Source organism: Lontra canadensis, unplaced genomic scaffold (genome assembly GCF_010015895.1).
Source record: "Lontra canadensis isolate GAN:19392208 unplaced genomic scaffold, GSC_riverotter_1.0 scaffold1, whole genome shotgun sequence".
NCBI classification, from domain to species: domain Eukaryota; kingdom Metazoa; phylum Chordata; class Mammalia; order Carnivora; family Mustelidae; genus Lontra; species Lontra canadensis.
This window is the reverse complement of record NW_022630995.1, coordinates 60985319-61006113: the sequence shown is the minus strand read 5'-3', so window position 1 is coordinate 61006113 and position 20795 is coordinate 60985319. Positions and strand designations below refer to the sequence as shown.

Genomic DNA, 20795 nt, shown 5'->3' with positions numbered 1-20795 from the left:
CGGTGGCCCACATTAGAACTGCCCCACCAGCCTGTGGAACCCCAAGCTCAGCAAAAGAGTTATTGCTTGAAGCCATTATGCTATGTTTGCTAATGGCTTCAGAGAGCAAAACCTAACTGATACAAAATAATGAAATCAAGGTAGGTTTGGGGGGGCCCAGTCAGTGTAAACACGCAGACCTCAGCCTTAACCACTTCAGTCACATGTCTCTGAGCCTTGGTGTCCTTGATGAAAAATGACAAATTGACAGTCCTTCAGCATTAGCAGGAGATCAGAGCAGAAGAAACCATGAACAGGACTGGTTAACTGCAAAGCACCACATAAACTTCAGGTATTATTCTTACCAAATAACATTTTCTATAGCCAACTCCTTTCTACTTGAATACCAAGACAGAGAAGTAATTTCACCCCAAGTCTGGTTATTACTAATCCTGAATATTTCCCACCAGCAGCAGGAAGGGACAGGAAGTCTTCTCCCCTGACCTTCTTCAGGTCCTCACTCTCCTGCTCACCTCTCCCTGATATATACTTGTTGTTGGGCTCACTCCCAAAAGCCTGGTGCCTGCAGCGTGCAAGAATCAGCAAGGAAGGGAATTAGCTTTTAACAAGCTCACAGGTTCCAATAGCATTTGGCAGATTACATATACATATGTAACACACACACACAGCATTTTGTGAGCATTATGACAGTCCTTCAAAGTAGGTATTGTCATTTCCATTTTACAAATGGGGAAACTGAGGCTCAGAGCCATTTAAGCAACTTGCCAGTCAGTAATTGGCAAACTACAAAACTTCAACGCAAAGGCAGGGATTTCTAATCCAAAAGCCTGCAATCTTTCCACAAATGCCTACAAGTAAAACCTTACTGACTTGAAATATTTAAAAAGAAAGCAGGGCTGGTTGGTTGGTTGGCTGGGTATAATGACAAATTTTGAGGCTCCTCTTCTCTCACACCCCAGAGCCAGCAGCTGGCTGCACCTTGCTGCCTCCTGGCCACCATCTTGACCTGCAATGGCTCTCTCCCCTGGACAACTGGCTCCCTGACTCCACTCCTACCCTCCTTTACACTCTTCTCTACACAGAAGCAGGAGGAATCTCCTCATGTCACATTCCTCTCAACCCTCCTCTGGCTTCCCATCACCCTTGGCACAAATCCTGCAAGGCCCAACGTGATGTGACTGGCCCCTCTTCAATGTCATCTGCAACCACTCTCCCCAGCTCACCAAGTTCCAGCCATGCTGTCTCCTCACTCTCCCTTTGATGTGCCAAGCATGAGTCCATCTAAGGGCCAGTGCACTCTTCTCTTGGTCAAGAACCCAATTCCCCTGATACTCTCTTGGTTCTCCCACTTGGTTCATTTTGATATCTGCTCATATATTTCCTACACTAAGTGGTCCTCCCTGGCTGGCCTATCTAAAATAGCCCCCACTATCCTCCTGTCCTGCTTCAATTTTCTCCTAGGGCTTGCCTATCTACCTTACATATCCAATTATATATCCGTCCACCCACTAGAATGTAAGCTGCAGTGGTAGGGAGTAGGGGACTTCATTCACTACTGTGTCCCCAGCATGGAGAAGAACGCCAGACACAGCAGGTGCTCCATAATGAATGCTCAGTGAATACATGAAAGAATGAATAAGTTAGAGGCACAGAGAGGAAACACGACCCTCATTAAAAACTCCCTGGAAACCACAGACAACCTTGGAATATGAATTTTACAGTGAAGATGACAAAGCAAAAGGCATGATATACGACTGAAGACCATCCAGGTCTCCAGAGTTGACTTGGGTCTCTCCCAGTTAGTTTTTCTCAGTTAGCAGGCCAGAGCCTCATGTGTGGTTCATCTCATGGGACTGTCCTCCTTTATGCAGACTTCTTGCATCCTTGGTCCCTGGCAACTCAATACTAATAGGAGCCCAGTCATGTGACAGCCTCAAACACCACTCACACTTCCAAACACCCCCGAGGATCATGTCCCACCCTGCCTTGGTGAAGGCTTACCTCCATCCACGCCCATGATGAAGCGTCCCACAATGAGCATCTCGAAGGCTCCTGCCTGGAGGGAACAGGCCATCAGCAGTGCAGCAGAAATTGCAAACCCATTGTTGACCAGCAGAGTGTACTTCCTGGAAAACAAAGGGTGGTTTGATGAGGAGGCCCACCATGAGGACGTCAACCTACCCATCTCAGGAGCAGGGGTCAGGCCTTCAAAATGGAACAGCATAGCAAGACTCAAGCACAGTAGAAAGAGCATTAGCCTAAGGGTCAGAAATGGGCCAGAGCCCCAGAAGCCCCCACTTGCCACTTTTAACTTGTGACTCTGAGCAAGGCACTTCTTCCCTCTCGGTTCACCACTGGGACTGATTAGGTCACCTTCAAAAGCACTGTCGTGATCCATGAATTACCTGATGCACTACTATATGTATCAATTCTAAGACCTTCACTTAACATTTCTGATATCAAGATGTGTCTTAGAATCCAAAAGTCAGAGCTCAGGCAGGGAAATGGAAACCACCCTAGTGCTTTTAACAGAGAGAATTTAACATAGGGAGTTGGTTAGGCAGGCACTGGGAGTCTGAGATGTCAAAGGGGGAATCTCTGAAGAGAGGTGGTGTCCATTTGGTGCTGACACTTTAGGGGCTTGAAAGAGGGACCTTTAACCCCTTGCTTATCTTCAAGGATGGGCGCTGGCCCACTGGGGCTGCTACTCTGAGGGGCACCATGTTCTGGGGAGTAGACATAATCTGGGAACTAGACTCAACTGCCAAGTTCACTGCTGGGACTAGTAGGAAATTCAACCAAACTAAAAGGACCAAGCCACTTGTCCCTCCTCCTCTAGTGCCCCTCTTGTCAAAGGGCAGATGAGGCATGCCAGTCCCAGCCCCTGCATCATAGAGCAGAGCATCAAGGGTAAGTTTGGAGTGGAGAGACAATAGCTTAATAACCAGTGCAGTATCCTATAGCTTAAACTGGCAGGTTTTCTCTTCTCCCTCCCTCCTTTCCTTCCTTCTTCCCTTCTCTTCCCTTGCTTTCCCTCTCTTCCTCCCTTCCTCTCTCCCTCCCTCCCTCCTCTGCAGATCATGTAACAATGCTTCTTACATGTGATGACATCTTCAATTTGATGAACTACAGCACTAACGGTGAGATTGAACTAATCCCCTTGAACACAGTGAGTCAAACCCCTATGGAAATATTATTAGCTGCTCTGTCCCGGGACTACTCTCACTATTCTGTGAACATATCCCTAAGACCTCCTGGTTGAGAAGCGTGACTTGTTTGGAGGCCTGGAGACCCAGGTCCCTGCACCAGCTGTAGCTTTTATGAGCTAGGTGACTTTGTACTTGATTGCTCTGTGTTTTCCTTTCCTCACTTATAAAATGATCGTAATAGCTCATCCTGACTGAACACTGGCTATATGACAAACCCTATTTTAAGTACTTTATATGAATAGCTCAACTGATGCTCAAAATGATCCTATGAGGTAGGCACTTTATCATCCCTATTTTATAGATAAATTAACCAGGATATAGACAAATTGGAAACTTATTTTAGGTCATACAACTAGTGAATCAAGAAGCTGGAGGAAAACACCATAGCTTCTTACAGGGCATTTTCCCCTAATGATTCAATGAGTTAACAAGTACTAAATTATTTTGTAAATTGCAAGAAACTAGGGACTTGAAAGGGGCTTTGTTATTACTTTTGGGTGCTAGAACCCTTAAATTCCAGGCCAGGGCTCTTTACACAATTTTTACTTATCTCAAACATTTCATTAAACTTTTCTACTTCCTACATCTTCTTAGAGAATCCCAAAGCTAATGACTTTTGTGGCTCAGTGATGATGGTACAAAGACTGCTCATGGCAAAGCTTTCTATGTTGATGAACAACTTCTAACAGTGAACAACTGAAACAATCCAGATGTCCTTCAACAATGGACTATTTAAATAAATTATGACACATCTCTATAATGGCACATTGTACACACATTAAAGCACAAGGGGCTTTGTATATTTTATGTGGGAAGATCAAGAAGCTGACAGCCTTCCCTTTGAGATCAGGAACACAACAAGGATGCCCACTCTCATCACTCTTGTTCAACATAGTATTAGAAGTCCTAGCAACAGCAATCAGACAACAAAGAGAAATAAAAGGTATTCAAATTGGCAATGAAGAAGTCAAACTCTCTCTCTTCACAGATGACGTGATACTTTATATGGAAAACCCAAAAGACTCCACCCCCAAACTTCCAGAACTCATACAGCAATTCAATAACATGGCAGGATACAAAGTCAATGTACAGAAATCAGTGGCTTTCTTATACACTAACAATGAAAACACAGAAAGGGAAATTAGAGAATCGATTCCATTTACTATAGCACCATAAGAACCTTAAGATACCTGGGAATAAACCTAACCAAAGAGGTAAAGGATCTGTACTCGAGGAACTACAGAACACTCGTGAAGAAATTGAAGAAGACACAAAAAGATGGAAGACCATTCTTTCCAACCAGAAAAATAAACATTGTTAAAATGTCAATACTGCCTAGAGCAATCTATACTTTCAATGCCATTCTGATCAAAATTCCACCAGCATTTTTCAAAGAGCTGGAGCAAACAATCCTAAAATTTGTATGGAATCAGAAGAGACCCCGAATTGCTAAGGAAATGTTGAAAAAGAAAAACAAAACTGGGGGCATCACGTTGCCTGATTTCTAGCTTTACTACAAAGCTCTGATCACCAAGTCAGCATGGTACTGGCATAAAAACAGACACACAGACCAGTGGAACAGAGTAGAGAGCCCAGTTATGGACCCTCAACTCTATGGTCAAATAATCTTCGACAAAGCAGGAAAAAATATCCAGTGGAAAAAAGACAGTCTCTTCAATAAATGGTGCTGGGAAAATTGGACAGCTATGTGTAGAAGAATGAAACTTGACCATTCTCTTACACCATACACAAAGATAAACTCGAAATGGATTAAAAGATCTCAACATGAGGCAGGAATCCATCAGAATCCTAGAGGAGAACATAGGCAGTAACCTCTCTGATATCAGCCACAGCAACCTCTTTTAAGATATGTCTCCAAAGGCAAAGGAAACAAAAGCAAAAATGAACTTTTGGGACTTCATCAAGATCAAAAGCTTCTGCACAGCAAAGGAAACACTCAACAGAAAAAAGAGGCAACCCATGGAATGGGAGAAGATATTCGCAAATGACAGTACAGACAAAAGGCTGATATCCAAGATCTATAAAGAACTCCTCAAACTCAACACACACAAAGCAGATAATCATGTCAAAAAATGGGCAGAAGACATGAACAGACACTTCTCCCATGAAGACATACAAATGGCTAACAGACAACATGAAAAAATATTCATCATCACTAGCCATTGGGGAGATTCAAATCAAAACCACATTGAGATACCACCTTACACCAGTTAGAATGGCCAAAATTAACAAGACGGTAAATAATGTATGTTGGAGAGGACGTGGAGAAAGGGGAACCCTCTTACACTGTTGGTGGGAATACAAGTTTGTGCAGCCACTTTGGAAAACAGTGTGGAGATTCCTTAAGAAATTAAAAATAGAGCTTCCCTATGACCCTGCAATTGCACTACTGGGTATTTACCCCAAAGATACAGATGTAGTGAAAAGAAGGGCCATCTGTACCCCAGTGTTTATAGCAGCAATGGCCATGGTCACCAAACTGTGGAAAGAACCAAGATGCCCTTCAACGGACGAATGGATAAGGAAGATGTGGTCCATATACACTATGGAGTATTATGCCTCCATCAGAAAGGATGAATACCCAACTTTTGGATCAACATGGACGGGACTGGAAGAGATTATGCTGAGTGAAATAAGTCAAGCAGAGAGAGTCAATTATTATATGGTTTCACTTATTTGTGGAGCATAAGAAATAACACAGAAGACATGGAGAGATGGAGAATGGAGAGAAGGGAGTTGGGGGAAATTGGAGGGGGAGACGAACCATGAGAGACTATGGACCCTGAAAAACAATCTGAGGGTTTTGAAGGGGTGGGGGCTGGGAGGTTGGGTGAGCCTGGTGGCAGATATTATGGAGGGCACGTACTGCATGGAACATTGGGTGTGGTACATAAACAATGAATTCTGGTACACTGAAAAGAAATTTAAAAAAAAAAAGATAGATTGTTAACTGCAAAGAGCAAGGAACAGAACTTTTTGTGGAATATGCAACAATCTGTGTGAAGAATAAGTGTGTGGGTGTGCGTGTATGCGTTCATGAAAAGACTGATACAAACCTTTGAAGAGATACACAACAAAGTGGCATCACAGGTCGCCTTGAGGAAGGGGATCTGATCGGAGAGAAATGCAATGGAAACTTCCTACTTGACACTCATTTGGTCCTTTTGAAAGTTATACCATATGAATGTATTAATTATTCAAGATATAAATACAACCTCCCTGTCAAAAAATCAATTTAAATGGATGTTATAATGAGGGGAAATTATGATTTGGCCAAGATTTAAAATAGATATTCCCCTCTAAGCTGACCTCCCTGCAGAAGGTCACAGACTCAGGCTTCAAAACGATGAATCCAAAAGCACTAATTTCTGTTATTAGTGAGACCTCAAAGCACAATGAGAGCAGGCTAGTGCCCCGGGTCTGTGCAGTGCTCATGGCCCTTCCCTTCAGTCTTCTGAGGAACTGACATGTCAGCCTTAAGAAGAGAGCTGGGTGGTGGTGGGAAGACCTGCGGCCTCACAGAAGCGAGGACTTTCATGAGCGTTTCCACCTGGCAAGTATTTAGTGAGTGCTAGACATGGGGTCTACCACCGGGAGTAAGTCAGTCCCTGTCCTTGCCCTCATAGGGTTTTTAAATCTAGTTAGGGACACAGAAAAATGATCTGTCACACGGAAGTCAATTAGAAGTAAAGATACTGATGCTGAGAGTGTATAAGTGGGACCTGTGCCTGTCGTTGGCCTGTCTATCCAGGGAATCCTTCCTCTGCTCTGCCGTCTCCAAGGGAACTACATTTCCCAGACTCTCTGCTTCCTGCTCTCTGGTAGGCCTGGCCAAAGAGGGGCCTGATGTTAATCTCCCCTGGCAAAAAGAGGAGGCTGGGTATCTCCCTTCCTATCTTCCTGCTCCCATAGCAGCAGGTGCATCTGTTCTGCAGCCCCAGCCTTTTTTCTGGGATTCCAGCACCCTGCCCCCCCTGCCCCCACTGAGTGGGCCTGACTCATAGGCCCCAGCAGTGCTGCCTCAGCCTTTTAGCCTTCCATCCCAGGCATGGCAGCAGCTTGTCTATGAAAAAGTGATTTCCCACAAAAAGCCAAAGTGTTCTCCCTGCAGCTCCATCTCGGGCCCCAGTTCTACTCCTTGAGACCTCATAGCACAAACCCCTGTGGATGCAGAGCCTAGTGTAAATCAAGTTTGTGAAGAGGTTGTTGAAAGAGGGGAGAGATGGGAGGAATGCTGAGGCCAGACTCAGGATTCTTGGATGTTGAGCAAAACAACATGTTCTGTAACCTATAGACTGAGCAATGAAGGGTTTGATCAGAAGTCAGACATCGACTCCTATGACCCTGTTCCAGTTAAGCTGGACCTCTGATGCTAGGATGATGGTCATGACTTTCGTAGCAATAATGTTTGCATTAGTTGGTGGTTTGCAAGGCTGGCTTCTCATCAGATCCACCAACAGCACATAAGAAGAGAGACTCTTTGGTCCCTCCCTAGAGAATCCCAATACTTGATGCAGACTCAACAAGAGACCATCTGAAGAGTCTAGAAAGAGCATGGCTTTTACATAAATGGTCTCATTTCATTCATTTCATCTCTTACACCTGTAGCCAGCAGTACCCATGACCTGGACAATTCACCGAGGAGGAGGTGGAGGCGTTACAAGGTGGCAGCCACCTGCGTGTGGCTAAAGCTGCCCCAGAAAGGTAGGACGCATCGGTCTCCTGCACACTGGCTGTCCACTACTGGAGAGAAGCCACCCTCCACCCCACCATTCCCATACGAACATAGCTACTATGTCTTGGCCTTCATCCCTCTGCAGCCACTGCCCCTTGTGTCAGCTCCTTTTAGAGTGAAACTCCTTAAAGGGTACTGTCTGCTCCCCTCCCCTTCTTTCCTCGTCCCACTGATTGGATCCTTGCTACCACTCTGTGGAGACTGCCTTTGTGAAGATGACCAGGAACACACACCCTGACAAACACAGCTGTTGTGTACCCCTAGGACAGCCTCTCAACAGCATCTGATAGGGTTGACTATGTACTCTTCCTGAAACACAGTCTTCTCAGGATGTCTGGGATCCCACTCTCTCCTGTTTTCTCCCTACCAGCTTCTCCTTCTCATCTCAAGGCTGGTCTGTCCTCTGCCTCCACTCCCTCCCTGTGTGATTTCACCTAGTCCTGTTACCTTAACCGATGGCAATTCCCAACTGTATCTTGGGCCTAGAGTCATCTCAACCCAGACTTACATATCCAGCTGCCTCCTAGGCATTTCCACTTGCATGTCCAACAGGCATCTCAAGCCATGCATATTTAAAATGGAACTCTTGAATTCCCAATGCTAATCTTTCAACAAATACATCCAAATCCCTCTTTCCTCAGTCTTCCCCATCTGAGTAAATAAAGACTCCACCTTCCTAGTGGCTTACATAAAAAATCTGGGAATAATACTTCCCTCTCTTATTTTCCTTCTGACCTCCATGCATTCCATCATGGAGTCTTACTGACACCACTTCCAAAATATATCCCAGGGCAAAGCAGTTCTCCCATTTCCAGTTCACAGTGCCACAGTGGAGCAGACCACCATTGCTTCACACTCTGACAAATGTAGGAGCCATGGGGGGCTCCTGATTCCACTCCTGGCCTGCTGTATAATTCATGGTCCACCCAACAGCTACAGCGATCCTTGCCAAGCAAACACTGACATACTTCCCCTTACTTAGAACCTTCTAGGGCTTCCCACTGCACTGAGGATCAACTCCACTCCTGGGCCTATAAAACCTTGCATGAGATGGCCTTTGCTACACCATCTGATACTCAGGTCTTCATGCTCATGAGCCTTCCTGCCATCTCTTAGGGGTGTCAGGCTCCTTTCCTGACCCACGACCCTTGTCCTGGGAGCCCCTCTATTCATTGTCCCAGTCTTATCTCACTCAAGTGATTCAAATGCCATCTCTGACACTATCTGATGCAGCCACTCCCCCAGCTGCAGGGCCCATCGCCCATAACCCTATCATCTTACTTTTCTTTACGGGCCCAACAACACAGAATATGAGCCCACATTTCTTTTGTTTATGTTGGCATATGCCCTCCTAGAGTATCAGCTCCATGGGCGCAGAGATTCTGCCTTATCGCTGTAGCTCCAAGGACTAAACCTTTTCCTAGCACATGCAAGTGCCCCATACATCTTTTTTGCATAAATGAAGGAGTAAATTCTAGAAGGCAAGTCATCTTAAGCCAAGCTTCCTCCTTTTTTCCCAGCTCTGACATATTCTGAGTCTTCCTTCAGCTTCTAAGTCTATGGGCAGGATGAATACTGTTCTCCTGAATTCACCTCCAATAACATTCCTGCTTGGACAGCCCATCCACATGCTGACTCAACAACCCTGGGCAGATTTCCTACACCCTCTGAGCCTTGGTTTCCACACCTGTAAAATGGATGTAACAGTGTCTATCTTGTAAGGCTCCTGCAAGAATCAGATGATTTATGAAAAGTGTTGAGGATGGCACCTAGAACTTATTTGGTGCCTCGATAAACTAAAAAAATAAAATCCATGGTGATAGGTAATATTCACTGGGTACTTGCTATGTGCCAAGGCACTATTTTAAGTGCTTTATACTCACTGGACACCCATGAGTTAGGTAATCTTGCTACCCCATTTCCCACGTGAAGGAAACGGATCTAGAACTTGAGTACTTGGTCAAGCGGACATACTATTAAATGGGAGATTTACCATCCCAGTAACCCTGACACAGAGCTATCCACAGTGGTGGCTGCTATATTACTCACATCCATTTATTCCTTCAATGATCATTCATTCATTCCACTGACATTCATTCACTCAACACACATTTCAGTGTGGACTGAGTGATGAACACCGTTCTAAGGTCTGGCATATAGCTGTGAACATGCCCTAGAGTCTGCTTTTATGTTCTTTTCGATAAACAAGTAAAAAATAAAACATATGTAGCATGTCAGATGGTGACAAGTGTTGTAGAGAAAACTAATGCAGCGAGGGAGAGGAAGTTTACACAGGGAGACATCTGGGAAGGTGACATTAAGCACAAACAGTAAGCACAGAAGGAATGCAGATGAGCCATACAGATATCAGGGAGCAGCAATCTTAGTAGGGAGGTATAAAGACGTGGGCTATTTTCAGGTACGCCGGTGAGGCCAGGGGCCTGGAGGCAGAGGAGGGCAGGAGAACAAGCAGTGGAATGAAGGCAGAGAGATGGGCAGGGGAGCTCATGAGGGTCTTGTATGAACCACCATGACAACCTGGGTTCTCACCTGGAAAGAGATGGGCAGACCCTGGAAGATTCTAAGGAGAGGGATGGGATGGCTCCCTGACTGACATCTTTAATTAACAAGATCATACAGTCTTCTATGTTGACCATGGGCTGTAGAAGTCCGAGTGGAAACAGGGAGACCAGCTGGGAAGATCTGACGATGGATCACTCAGTACTTGATCACATCAAGTACTGATGGTGATTGGACCAGGATGGCAGCAGTGGGACGTGGTCAGATCCTGGTATGTTCTGAAGACAGCTCATGGGGTTTACAGATGAACTGGACAGAGGCAGAGAGAAGGAGGAGCCAGGGATTCCACAAAGTGCTTCGGACCTAGCTCATGCACTGGACATGATGGTATATTTTGTGCTATGCAGAGAATGTTAGAATCACATTCAGGTCTGACTTGAAATATTTGCAAACAGGGCCACATACCGTCTAAGCAAGCTCATCATATTAATATATTCTTTCCCAAAATAACCCCCAGCCTGACAGTGTCCCAGTGAAGATGGAAACCTTACCTGCAAAATTATTTACAAAGTTGACTCACTGGGGTTCAGACATGGGGATTTTAATGATTTTTCCCCCATTTTCCCCAGGGGGTAAACATGGCAACAGAACAAGGGAGACAGGGCCATGCCATTTCTGGGCACAGAACCCCACCTGGGACACCTGACCCATCATTCTGAGCTTTCCCATAGTGCAGAATTTTCCTGCGCAGCCCAGAAGATCCTCAGCTCCCAGCAGAAGGGGCCAAATACAAGGAAGAGTGATAAGGTGATGAGAAGGGTGGAGAGTAGGTCACCTGAGAAAGGGCCAAAGGGACTCAGCACACTGAGCCTGGACAAGAGAAGGCTCAGAGAAAATGTGAGAGCTTCCACTATGTCATGCTTTAGCTCAATGCACAGGACCAAGTGGTGGAAGACACAGGGAATATTTAGGCTGGATTTAGAAAGTACTTCTGGAAAGGCCTAGTGGAATGGGGAGCCTTTGGCTATACGGCTGCTACCACCCACCCTTCCAACAATTCTTTAGCCTGGCTTAGCCTATAAACCAAGATCATACCTTGTTTCCACCAATCCTCCCCTTCCTCATGTCCACCCATTCCTGCTTACCCAGCCGGAATTCCATGATCCATCATTTTAAACAGCCATACACCCTCAGCTCCTTGACCCACTGACCCAATTGCCTTCATTACACATGCTTGGCAAACTCCACCTCTGGTTAGATCCTCACCTACCTCACCCATGCACCACAGAGCTCAGCTTGGCTGGAGAAAAACCCACAACTGTGTTGACTGGTGTCACTTGAAATTCAGGAGCACTGATCTCAAGCAGGCTTTCGGGAACCCTGGCAGCCATTCTGTGGTTCCCTGGACTGTTCGGTCTCCTGTTCTCCTACAGGACTATTTTGCATATCTTCTCTCTCTCCAAATCCCCCATCTTTCTTCTCAGCTGATGACCCTGCTTTTTACGCCACCGAAAAAGCAGAAACAATCCGGAGAGGATGTCACGTGTTCCCTCCACATGCATCGACTCCCTGCTTCTGTGCACACACACTGTCTCCCCCTGGGTTCCTATGGATGTACCATCCCTGTTCTCATCTGAGGCTGACCCCTCCAGTTACTGACCAGTTCCCCTGCCCCTCTCACCTGCACAAGAGTAGCTTCAGCAAGTTTCATCTCCTGCTCCTGACTACCGATTTCCACCTCTGCTGGAACAACTCATTTACACCCTGCTGTAGCTCCCATCTTAGAAGGAAACTATACTCATCTAGACTCATTGTCCCAAGTTATTCTTCTCTCTTAAACCCACTCCAGTGTTAGTCTTCCCCATCACGCTTCTGGAACACCCTTTCACATTACTAAATCCATCAACCACAGCTCAGGCCCGGTTTTCGTTTCTCAGCAGTGCTGAACACAGGGGATCACCACTTCCTTCCTTCACATGTTTTCCAGCCCTCATGCAGTGGTGGGTCTGTTCCTTCCTCACTGGCTGATCCTTATCATCTTCCCAACCCTCTCAGTGTTGAAGGGCTCCTGGTCTCAGCCCTTGAGCCCATTCCTTTGGCCTCCATACACTTCCTAGGTGATCTCATTTCCCGGCTTTTAGTGTCACCTATGTACTGACGACACCCAGACATACATCCGAGCTCTGCGCTCCCCTCTGAGGGCTAGATCCATATATCTAACCACTTGCTGCATGTCTTCACGAGGGTGGGTCTAACAGGCAAATCACGGTGAATATACCTAAAACTGAGTTCTTAATACTGTTCTTCCTTTGCCCCCAAAAAACCCCTATTCCTCACATGGGCTTCCCTACCTCAAAACAAAACAAACAAACAAAAAACCCAAACGAAAACAACACACCACAATCCTTGCAGATGCTCAGGCCAAAAACGTTAGCATTATTTTTTACTTCTCTGTTTCACTCCCCACATATCATACATCAGTAATGTCTGTTTTCTCTACTTCCAAAATATGTCCCAAATGCATAAAATTCTTTCTGCCTTTCACTGTGTCTTGTTACACACCCGGTGCCACCTGGATGATGTCACGATGATCCTAACTGGCCTCCCCAGATGCACTGATAACAGCAAGCCTTTCAAACTGCGAGGCAGGCCCACTCTTAAAACACCCCAGTAACTTCCCGTCTTACTCAGAGTAAAAGCCAAAGTCCCAACTCTGCCCCACAAGGCCCTCTGGATCCAATCTCAGTGACCTCCCCAGCTGCAGTTTCTACTCATTGACTTGGCCCCAGCCACACTGACATCCTGTCTTACCTCCAAGGAAGCTGAGCCTGTTCACCCCCCAGGATATTTGCGCTTACTGCTCCCTCTGCCAGGAGACCTGTGACCCCAGGGACTTTATTCCCTTTGTTCTCCCCTGAGTGCTTGGCATATAGCAAGTGCTCGATAAATACTTTTTGGGAAAATAAGCGCATGAGTGAATAAAAGTATGCAAGCAGGAGAAAAGTGGCCACCTTGGGAAGTAATAATAGAAAACCCCTCAAGCATCAAGCATTCCTTCATGAGTTCTTCCATCTATCCAACAAATGTTTATTGCTTGCCTAGCATGTACCAGCTTCTGCACCATGTGGGCTCATATAGACACATGTTTCCTGCATCAAGGAGCTCCCCTTGCAGGGAAAAGACATAAATGTAATTGTAATTAAGTGGTAACAGCATAAAATGCTAAGTGATGTGACAGAGGAAAAGAGAAAGTCCTATGTGAGCCCAGAGGAGGGCAGTGTTGGTTCTAACAGATGTGTGGCGGGCAGTGTGGGGCAGGAGTGACTATTTGTTGAGTTTTAACTGTCATTTCCAGCTCGTGCATCAGTAATGACAAATGGGTACTGTCCACAATCAGACAAACAGATGATGTGGAAACAACTTGTAGCAAAGTTGCTGCACGTTTGGGGTTGGCTGACTCTCTGTTTTAGACTTTGGACTGCTGCCTTCCTGAAGTCCACGTCCGCCAGGCCCAGTCTTTCTCTGCATCATCTGCCTTGAACCCCAGGATGGCTTTCTTCTCCCAGAGTCCTTGCCACCCTCACAGTGCATGGCAAGCCTCCGAGGCTGGCAGAATGGAGGTGGAGTATCAGGAGTCCCAGTGGGGACCCGTCCCTCAGCTCTCCCCCTCATGCCCTGCTTTGTGTCTGTGGCTGCTCAAGACTCCCAGTTGGCCCTTCTCCAGAAGACTGCCTACCCCAGAAGATGTCCCCTCCTCCAGTGCAGCCTGCAGCCACTGACTGGAGAGTGGTGGGAGGAGAATGTGGCCCCAGGTGGGAGAGCTCCGGGGTATGATTCATGCTCCAGACCCCTGCAGGCCAGCCAAGGCCAGACTGGATCAGAGAGCACAGCCTGTCTTAGCTCTCTTCCCCCTTTTCTCTCTTCTGCTTCTACCACCTTCAAGGGAACTCCTGAAGAGCCCTTCCTCCACAAAACATACCATCCCCCTCTCAGGCTCTGCTCCTGGAACTCGCTTTCCTAAGACAATTCCAGCCTGAAAGAGGAGACGGTCAGCATCCAGTGTGTCTGTTCTATTACGGATTGAACTGTGTGCCAATTCCTCTGTTAAAGCCCTAACCCTCACCCCATGACTGTATCTGGAAATTGGGCATTCAAGGAAGTAATTATGGTCCTAAAGATGGGGTCCTAATCCGATGGGACTGGGGTCCTTATAAGAACAGACACCAGGGGTGCTCTCACATAGGGAAAGAGGCCGTGTGAGGACACCGTGAGAAGAGAGCCCCCGGCAAGTCGAAGAGAATGGACTCTGGAGCAGCCAATCCCACTGCCGATTTCATCTTGGACTTGCAGCCTCTCCAATTGCGACAGAAGAAATTTCTGTTGTTCAAGCCTTATATATGCTTGCCATGTACCCTGCGGGTTCCTCCAACAAGCATCTTAAGAGCTAATGTTCTTTCTCATTCCCATAAAGTAAAGACACACTTTAAAATCTTGAAGTAGGGGCACCTGGGTGGCTCAGTGGGTTAAGCCTCTGCCTTCAGCTCTGGTCATGATCCCAGGGTCCTGGGATCGAGCCCTGCATCGGGCTCTCTGCTCAGGGGGGAGCCTGCTTCCTCCTCCTCTCTCTCTCTCTCTGCCTGCCCCTCTGCCTACTTGTGATCTCTGTCTGTCAAATAAATAAATAAAATCTTTAAAAAAAAAAATAAAATCTTGAAGTAGAACAAGAAGAGAAAAATAACACTTTTGAGAATCTGCTATTTGCCTGGCATGATGTATGGGAGACTGGTTGTTACTGCTTGTTCAATCCCATCACCCTTCTTCTGGTGGGAGTCCCCTGGATTTCCTCCAAGAAACATTCCCGCCCTCACTTTATGTCACAGCCCCACCCTACTGTGGCTCTAGGAATGGGCACATGGTACAGTAATTTTAAATTAAATTTAGAATGCTACTTACCAGGATTTCTCAACCTGGGAACTATTAACATTTAGGACCAGAAAATTCTCTGTGTGTGGTGGCTGTTCTGGGCATTGCAGGATGCTCAGCTCAGCCTCCTTGGCCTCTACTAGGTGCTGGTAGCACCCCCTAGCTGTGACAACCAGAAACACCTCTCAATATTGTCAAATGTCCCTGGCAGGGGCAAAACCGGCCCTGGTTGAGAAGCTCCAAGGGTATGCAACCTCACACAGGTAGATGAGTTGCAGGCCTGGGACTTTACTAAAACTCCTGGCAGGAGAAGCCTATGTTGGGGATGCTGAGCAGGAGCAGTGTCACCCTGGGCTGCTGGGGCCATCTCGCCCTCACCGGGGAGAGAGCACCTATACCTGAAGCCAACGCAGAGCAAGGCAGAGCTGAGACAGAGAAAACAGACAGGTGGATTCAGCTGAGCTATATTCCAGTTGCGTGAGCCAATTAGTTCCATCTGGGCCCGAGCCAGACTGGTTTGGGTTCCTGTCACAGGCGTGAGTGACATGACACATTTTATAAATAGTATCTCTTGCTGCCCTCACAAGCCATCCCCTTAGTGGGGCTTGCTTACCTGGACTTTACAGATTTAAACCTGAAAGAGGCACCAGCTGCCTCTTGCATCTCTACTCCTCCTCCCCCCTCCGCAAGGCTTTCAGGTGCCGCCATGACGTGCAGAGTGGATTGTTGACAGCTAGGCATCGGGCTCGCGCTCTGTCGTTTGTCGCTGAGACCCAAGTGCCGGTCACAGTGTCTGACTCCCAGTCAGTGTTCAAAAATATTTGCTGGATGGACGAATGTGGTTATGCTGCTTGCTCAAGAAGATGCCTGAGCTGGTGGTGGGTATTGTGGAGGGCACGTATTGCATGGAGCACTGCGTGTGGTGCATAAACAATGAATTCTGATACACTGAGAAGAAATTTAAAAAATTAAAAATTAAAAAAAAAAGAAATTAAAAATAGGGCTTCCCTATGACCCTGCAATTGCACTACTGGGTATTTACCCCAAAGATACAGATGTAGTGAAAAGAAGGGCCATCTGTACCCCAATGTTTATAGCAGCAATGGCCACAGCTGCCAAACTGTGGAAAGAGCCAAGATGCCCTTCAACGGACGAATGGATAAGGAAGATGTGGTCCATATACACTATGGAGTATTATGCCTCCATCAGAAAGGATGAATCCCCAATTTTTGTAGCAACATGGACAGGACTGGAAGAGATTATGCTGAGTGGAGTAAGTCAAGCAGAGAGAGTCGATTATCATATGGTTTCACTCACTTGTGGAGCATAAGGAATAACACGGAGGACATGGGGAAATGGAGAGGAGAAGTGAGTTGAGGGAAATCAGAGGGGGAGATGAACCATGAGAGACTCTGGACCCTGAAAAACAATCTGAGGGTTTTGGAGGCAAGGGGAATGGGGGGATGGGTGAGCCTTGTGGTGGGTATTATGGAGGGCACGTATTGCATGGAACACTGGGTGTGGTACATAAAAAATGAATTCTGGTACACTGAAAATATATTAAAAAATAAATTATTTAATTAAAACAGAAGATGCTTAAGGGCCCAATTTCAAAGCCCTCTGTTTTTGTTTTCTTTTCTTTTCTTTTGTTTTTTGCACACTTCCTCTGCTCTGCTCTAAAGGGAAAAACTAGATCCAGCAATAAGCGTTAAGGAGGCCAACTTCAGTGCAACTGGAAGAACATATTCACAGCCAGCTCTGTCGAATGATGGGCTCATGGGCCGCAGAAAGACCGTGTGAGGATGGGGACAAGGATGACAATGACACTAGCCAACATAAAGTGGGCACTGACACACCATGTCAACCACTAGGTTGAGCGTTTTATACCCACCATCTCGTTTCATCTTCATGACAACCCTCGGATAGGCCATTGCTTTATCTTCGTTTTGTCACTAAGCCAAGCTTGGAGAACTTGAGTGACTCATACATGGCCCCAACCTCTAGCCAGCATCCATGCGCCAACATGGTCACCAACCTCTCTCATGAGGGAAGGAGGGCTCTGTCACTAGAGCCAGGTGGCCAGAGACAGATGACCCCAAAAAAGCAGAGAGATTCAACCAGAATTCTCCAAGCCAAAGACTCCAGGAGACAAGGAACCTGTACCTCTGAGAGATAAATTCAGCATGTCCTAGCAAGGATGAGGTCCCCCTACTGTGGGACCCCATCCCAGCCTTGCACATTAAGCCCACCCTCTTCTTTCTCCCCAAAAGCCCCTGCCCCGGGAGACAAACAATAAGGCATCAAGAGGCAGTTTTAACAGACACCACATGATAGGAAATTCACAGGCTCTGGTCAAACAGACCAGATCTGAATCTCAGGTCAACCTTGTTCTCTGTCACCTCGGGCAAGTTGCTAGGCCCCTAAGGGCTTCAGATTCATCACCTGTAGAATAGGGACAACGATACAGAGTTGTAGAAGTGAGGAAGTATGGAATGTCAAGCACTGCTGTGCAGCAGGGAGTGAATAAACGGCAGCAGACTTCTTTGGGTTTTGCTCCTTTTCCTCCCAACAGAGTTCCTACTCAAGCTGAGACTTCATCTCAGTTCAACCTTTATTCCTGTGATGATGAAAAAAGGAACTGACAGCTGGCCGGGGCATAAGGACCAGCACCTTTTGATAGAATCTCTCTCCAACCTAGAACTCCTCCTTCACTTAGAAAATCACTTTCTTTGAAACCTACTATCTCTTTTCCATTCCTTCTAGTTTTGTTTTTGCACCATGCTGCTGGAAGTTGCAAAGCCACTTTTGTTGCCTTCGTTTTACATGTGGTGAAGGTGCTGGATGAGAGGTGAGGGGGCAAAGTCCCACATCACACACCTGGCATCCTGACCCCAACTACAGTGTGGCTGTCCCTGTACCATCCACTTGGGTTCAGAAACTCCTTATGGGGCAGCCTGGGGGTATAAGTGCCATGGCCAGATACAAGGCAGATGTATGTGACAGGCCATAAATCCAGGGGCCAAGGGTGACTCTATCTAATTAGAATAGGTCAGAGGACTGGGGCTTAGTAACAGTGCCTCATGGACCCTAGTCGGTAAGGCCGATCAGGGGGCCAACTAGTCACCTCCCTGTGGTCAAAGAGTCATGGATTTTATAGCACCACTGCCAGCAGAGCCCTACTCATGATTTGCTTGGCACAGTGGAAGGGGCACCAGGTTGTATAGATGGGTCCAACCTGAGTTCAGGCACGGTGTAAGCTCTGAACTCCATGCCCCATTCAAGACTTCAGGGAGTGGAGTAAATGAAATAGGACTGTGTGTGTGTGTGTGTGTGTGCACACGTGTGTGCCTGGAACACTGGGGGACCTCAGCAAATGGCAGCCCTCATTCCACTATGCAATAGCTGTATTTCTCTGGAGGCCAGACTTCCCACAATTTACCACCTGGAAGTGGCCTTAGGGTCAAGGTAGATGTCAGCACCTCCCCTGCCTCACTGGGGGACCGCATGAGCATGATATGCATGTTTTCAGGATGGCTTCCTGTCCCAGCCTCACGAGAGCCTGCTCTGAAACACCATCAGCTCTAACTTGCTCCTTGCTGGGCATGTGAGGCCGAGGGTAAAGGAAGGGGTAGCGACTTTTTAAATAGTGCTTCTGTAGCCCTGAAGAGTGGAAAGATTTTCTGGGGTCTGCTGAATCTCCTTTCCAGTTCAGGTCACTGCAATATGGAGAGCTAGGGAGCACCTGCTATGTGAGGGTATCAGGAGGGTGAGGAGGAGGACAGCAAGCCATTTGGTAAGTAAGAGTACCTTCTACTTAGTGGATTCCTGATAACGGGCTCTTCTCCCTCCACTCACTTTCTCTGGTCCCTGTAACATTTCCTGCAGGCACTTTATAGAGGAGAAAATTGAGTTTCAAATACATTCAAGGACTTGGCCAAAGGCACACGACTGGAGAGTAGAAGGCTCATGAGTCAAGTTCAAACACGAATGCTGCAGAGACTCTTCTTTTCCCTTAACACCTCAAAATCCCCCAGGAAGTTCCAAGTGAAGATGAAGAGAAAGTGTCTGGGGAAATGTACTGATAATCAGTCTGATCTCAGAGAAGTCTTCAGGACAGGAAGAAGTGAGAAATGAAGCTGAGGAGGTAAACTGGACCTGACTAGAGAGGACCCGGGTGGGAAATTTCAACATGAAATGTTTGACACTCGCTGCAGCTATACTTGCAATACAAAAGGTCTGAAAAAAATTCAATGTCCATCCATGGGAGATTGGTTTAGTAAGTTATCATTCAGTGATATAACAAAACACTGTCCTATAAGGACTTATCTGGAACAATCACTAAGACTCTCTACTGACCCTTCTCCATCTGCCCCTGCAGCCAGATCCATCTCCTCCCTCCCTGTCCTGCTCTGAGTGCTGGGAGCTGGTCCTCCCCGACTACACCAGCAGGTTCCTGGTGTTTCTGGTTATTACTTGGGTTTGACCAATGATGGGCACTGGTGGTAGGTTGGATGGTGGGAGAAGAGACAAGGCAGGATATCTCTCCCCTACTCCCTCCCTGTTTGGATAATGTGGCCCGACACAGCCCAGTTCACACAGCCCTCACAACCTCAGCTCCTGCTTGTCGGCCTTGTCCATGGTCTTCACTCCTCCCTGACCTCGGGAGCCCTATCTCCTCCCCTTGCTTTTCTGGCATCATTAAAATCTCTCCAGCTGAACTGTTTAAATGGAATTATGTTGCCTTCTGGGACATTCGCTATGATACAGATATATTATAAATACCACAGAGAGGATCCCCAAGCAAAGACAACCCCCACTAACCTCCCAAGAACTTTTCCAATCAGCTTCACCATTAAAGTCCCCACGAGGCCACCGATTGCGAATATGGACACCGTCACAGACCAGAGTAGAGTCAGAGTATCTGGGTCTATAGGATGCCCATGCCTTCTTTCCCACGATTCATTGTAGAAGGACTTGATGTACTGAAAACAAAGAATAAACCATGTTATTCCATCCTGCTGCTTGAAACCAGCCAGTAAATAAAGAAAAACAGCTTTTATAGAGCATTTTCTGTATACTAGGCATTTTGCTAAGTTCTGTTTGAGATTTATTCCATTGAGCCCTTCTAACAAATTTTGTGGATGGGCCCTATTTTGCCTCATTTTGCAGATAGGGAAACTGAAGCTCAGAGAGACAAAATGACTTGCTCTCTAAGTGGCAAACCTGGAAGTCAAATTCAGATCTGACCCCAAACCCAAGGTAACCACTTATACCCAAGCTTCTCCAACTCTGGCACACAGCAGAACCAACGGAAAATGTATTAAAAATGCACATACCCGATATAACAGAAAGTCTTTCCCACCTTGAGGTAGGCAAAGACACACCAT

At 46.6% G+C, this 20795-nt stretch overlaps 1 protein-coding gene across 4 annotated transcripts in view; it reads right to left on the bottom strand.

Annotated features, from left to right (window-relative positions):
* Positions 1 to 20795, bottom strand: part of SLC2A9 (solute carrier family 2 member 9) — a 210000-nt gene that overhangs the window by 151204 nt on the left and 38001 nt on the right. For all 4 annotated transcript variants that reach the window (XM_032855051.1, XM_032855069.1, XM_032855060.1 and 1 more), the window contains 2 exons: positions 20230 to 20390; positions 2002 to 2126 (listed from right to left, as the gene is read on the bottom strand). In XM_032855051.1, the coding sequence (XP_032710942.1) occupies positions 2002 to 2126; positions 20230 to 20390 (286 nt within the window). The remainder of the gene's footprint in view (positions 1 to 2001; positions 2127 to 20229; positions 20391 to 20795) is intronic.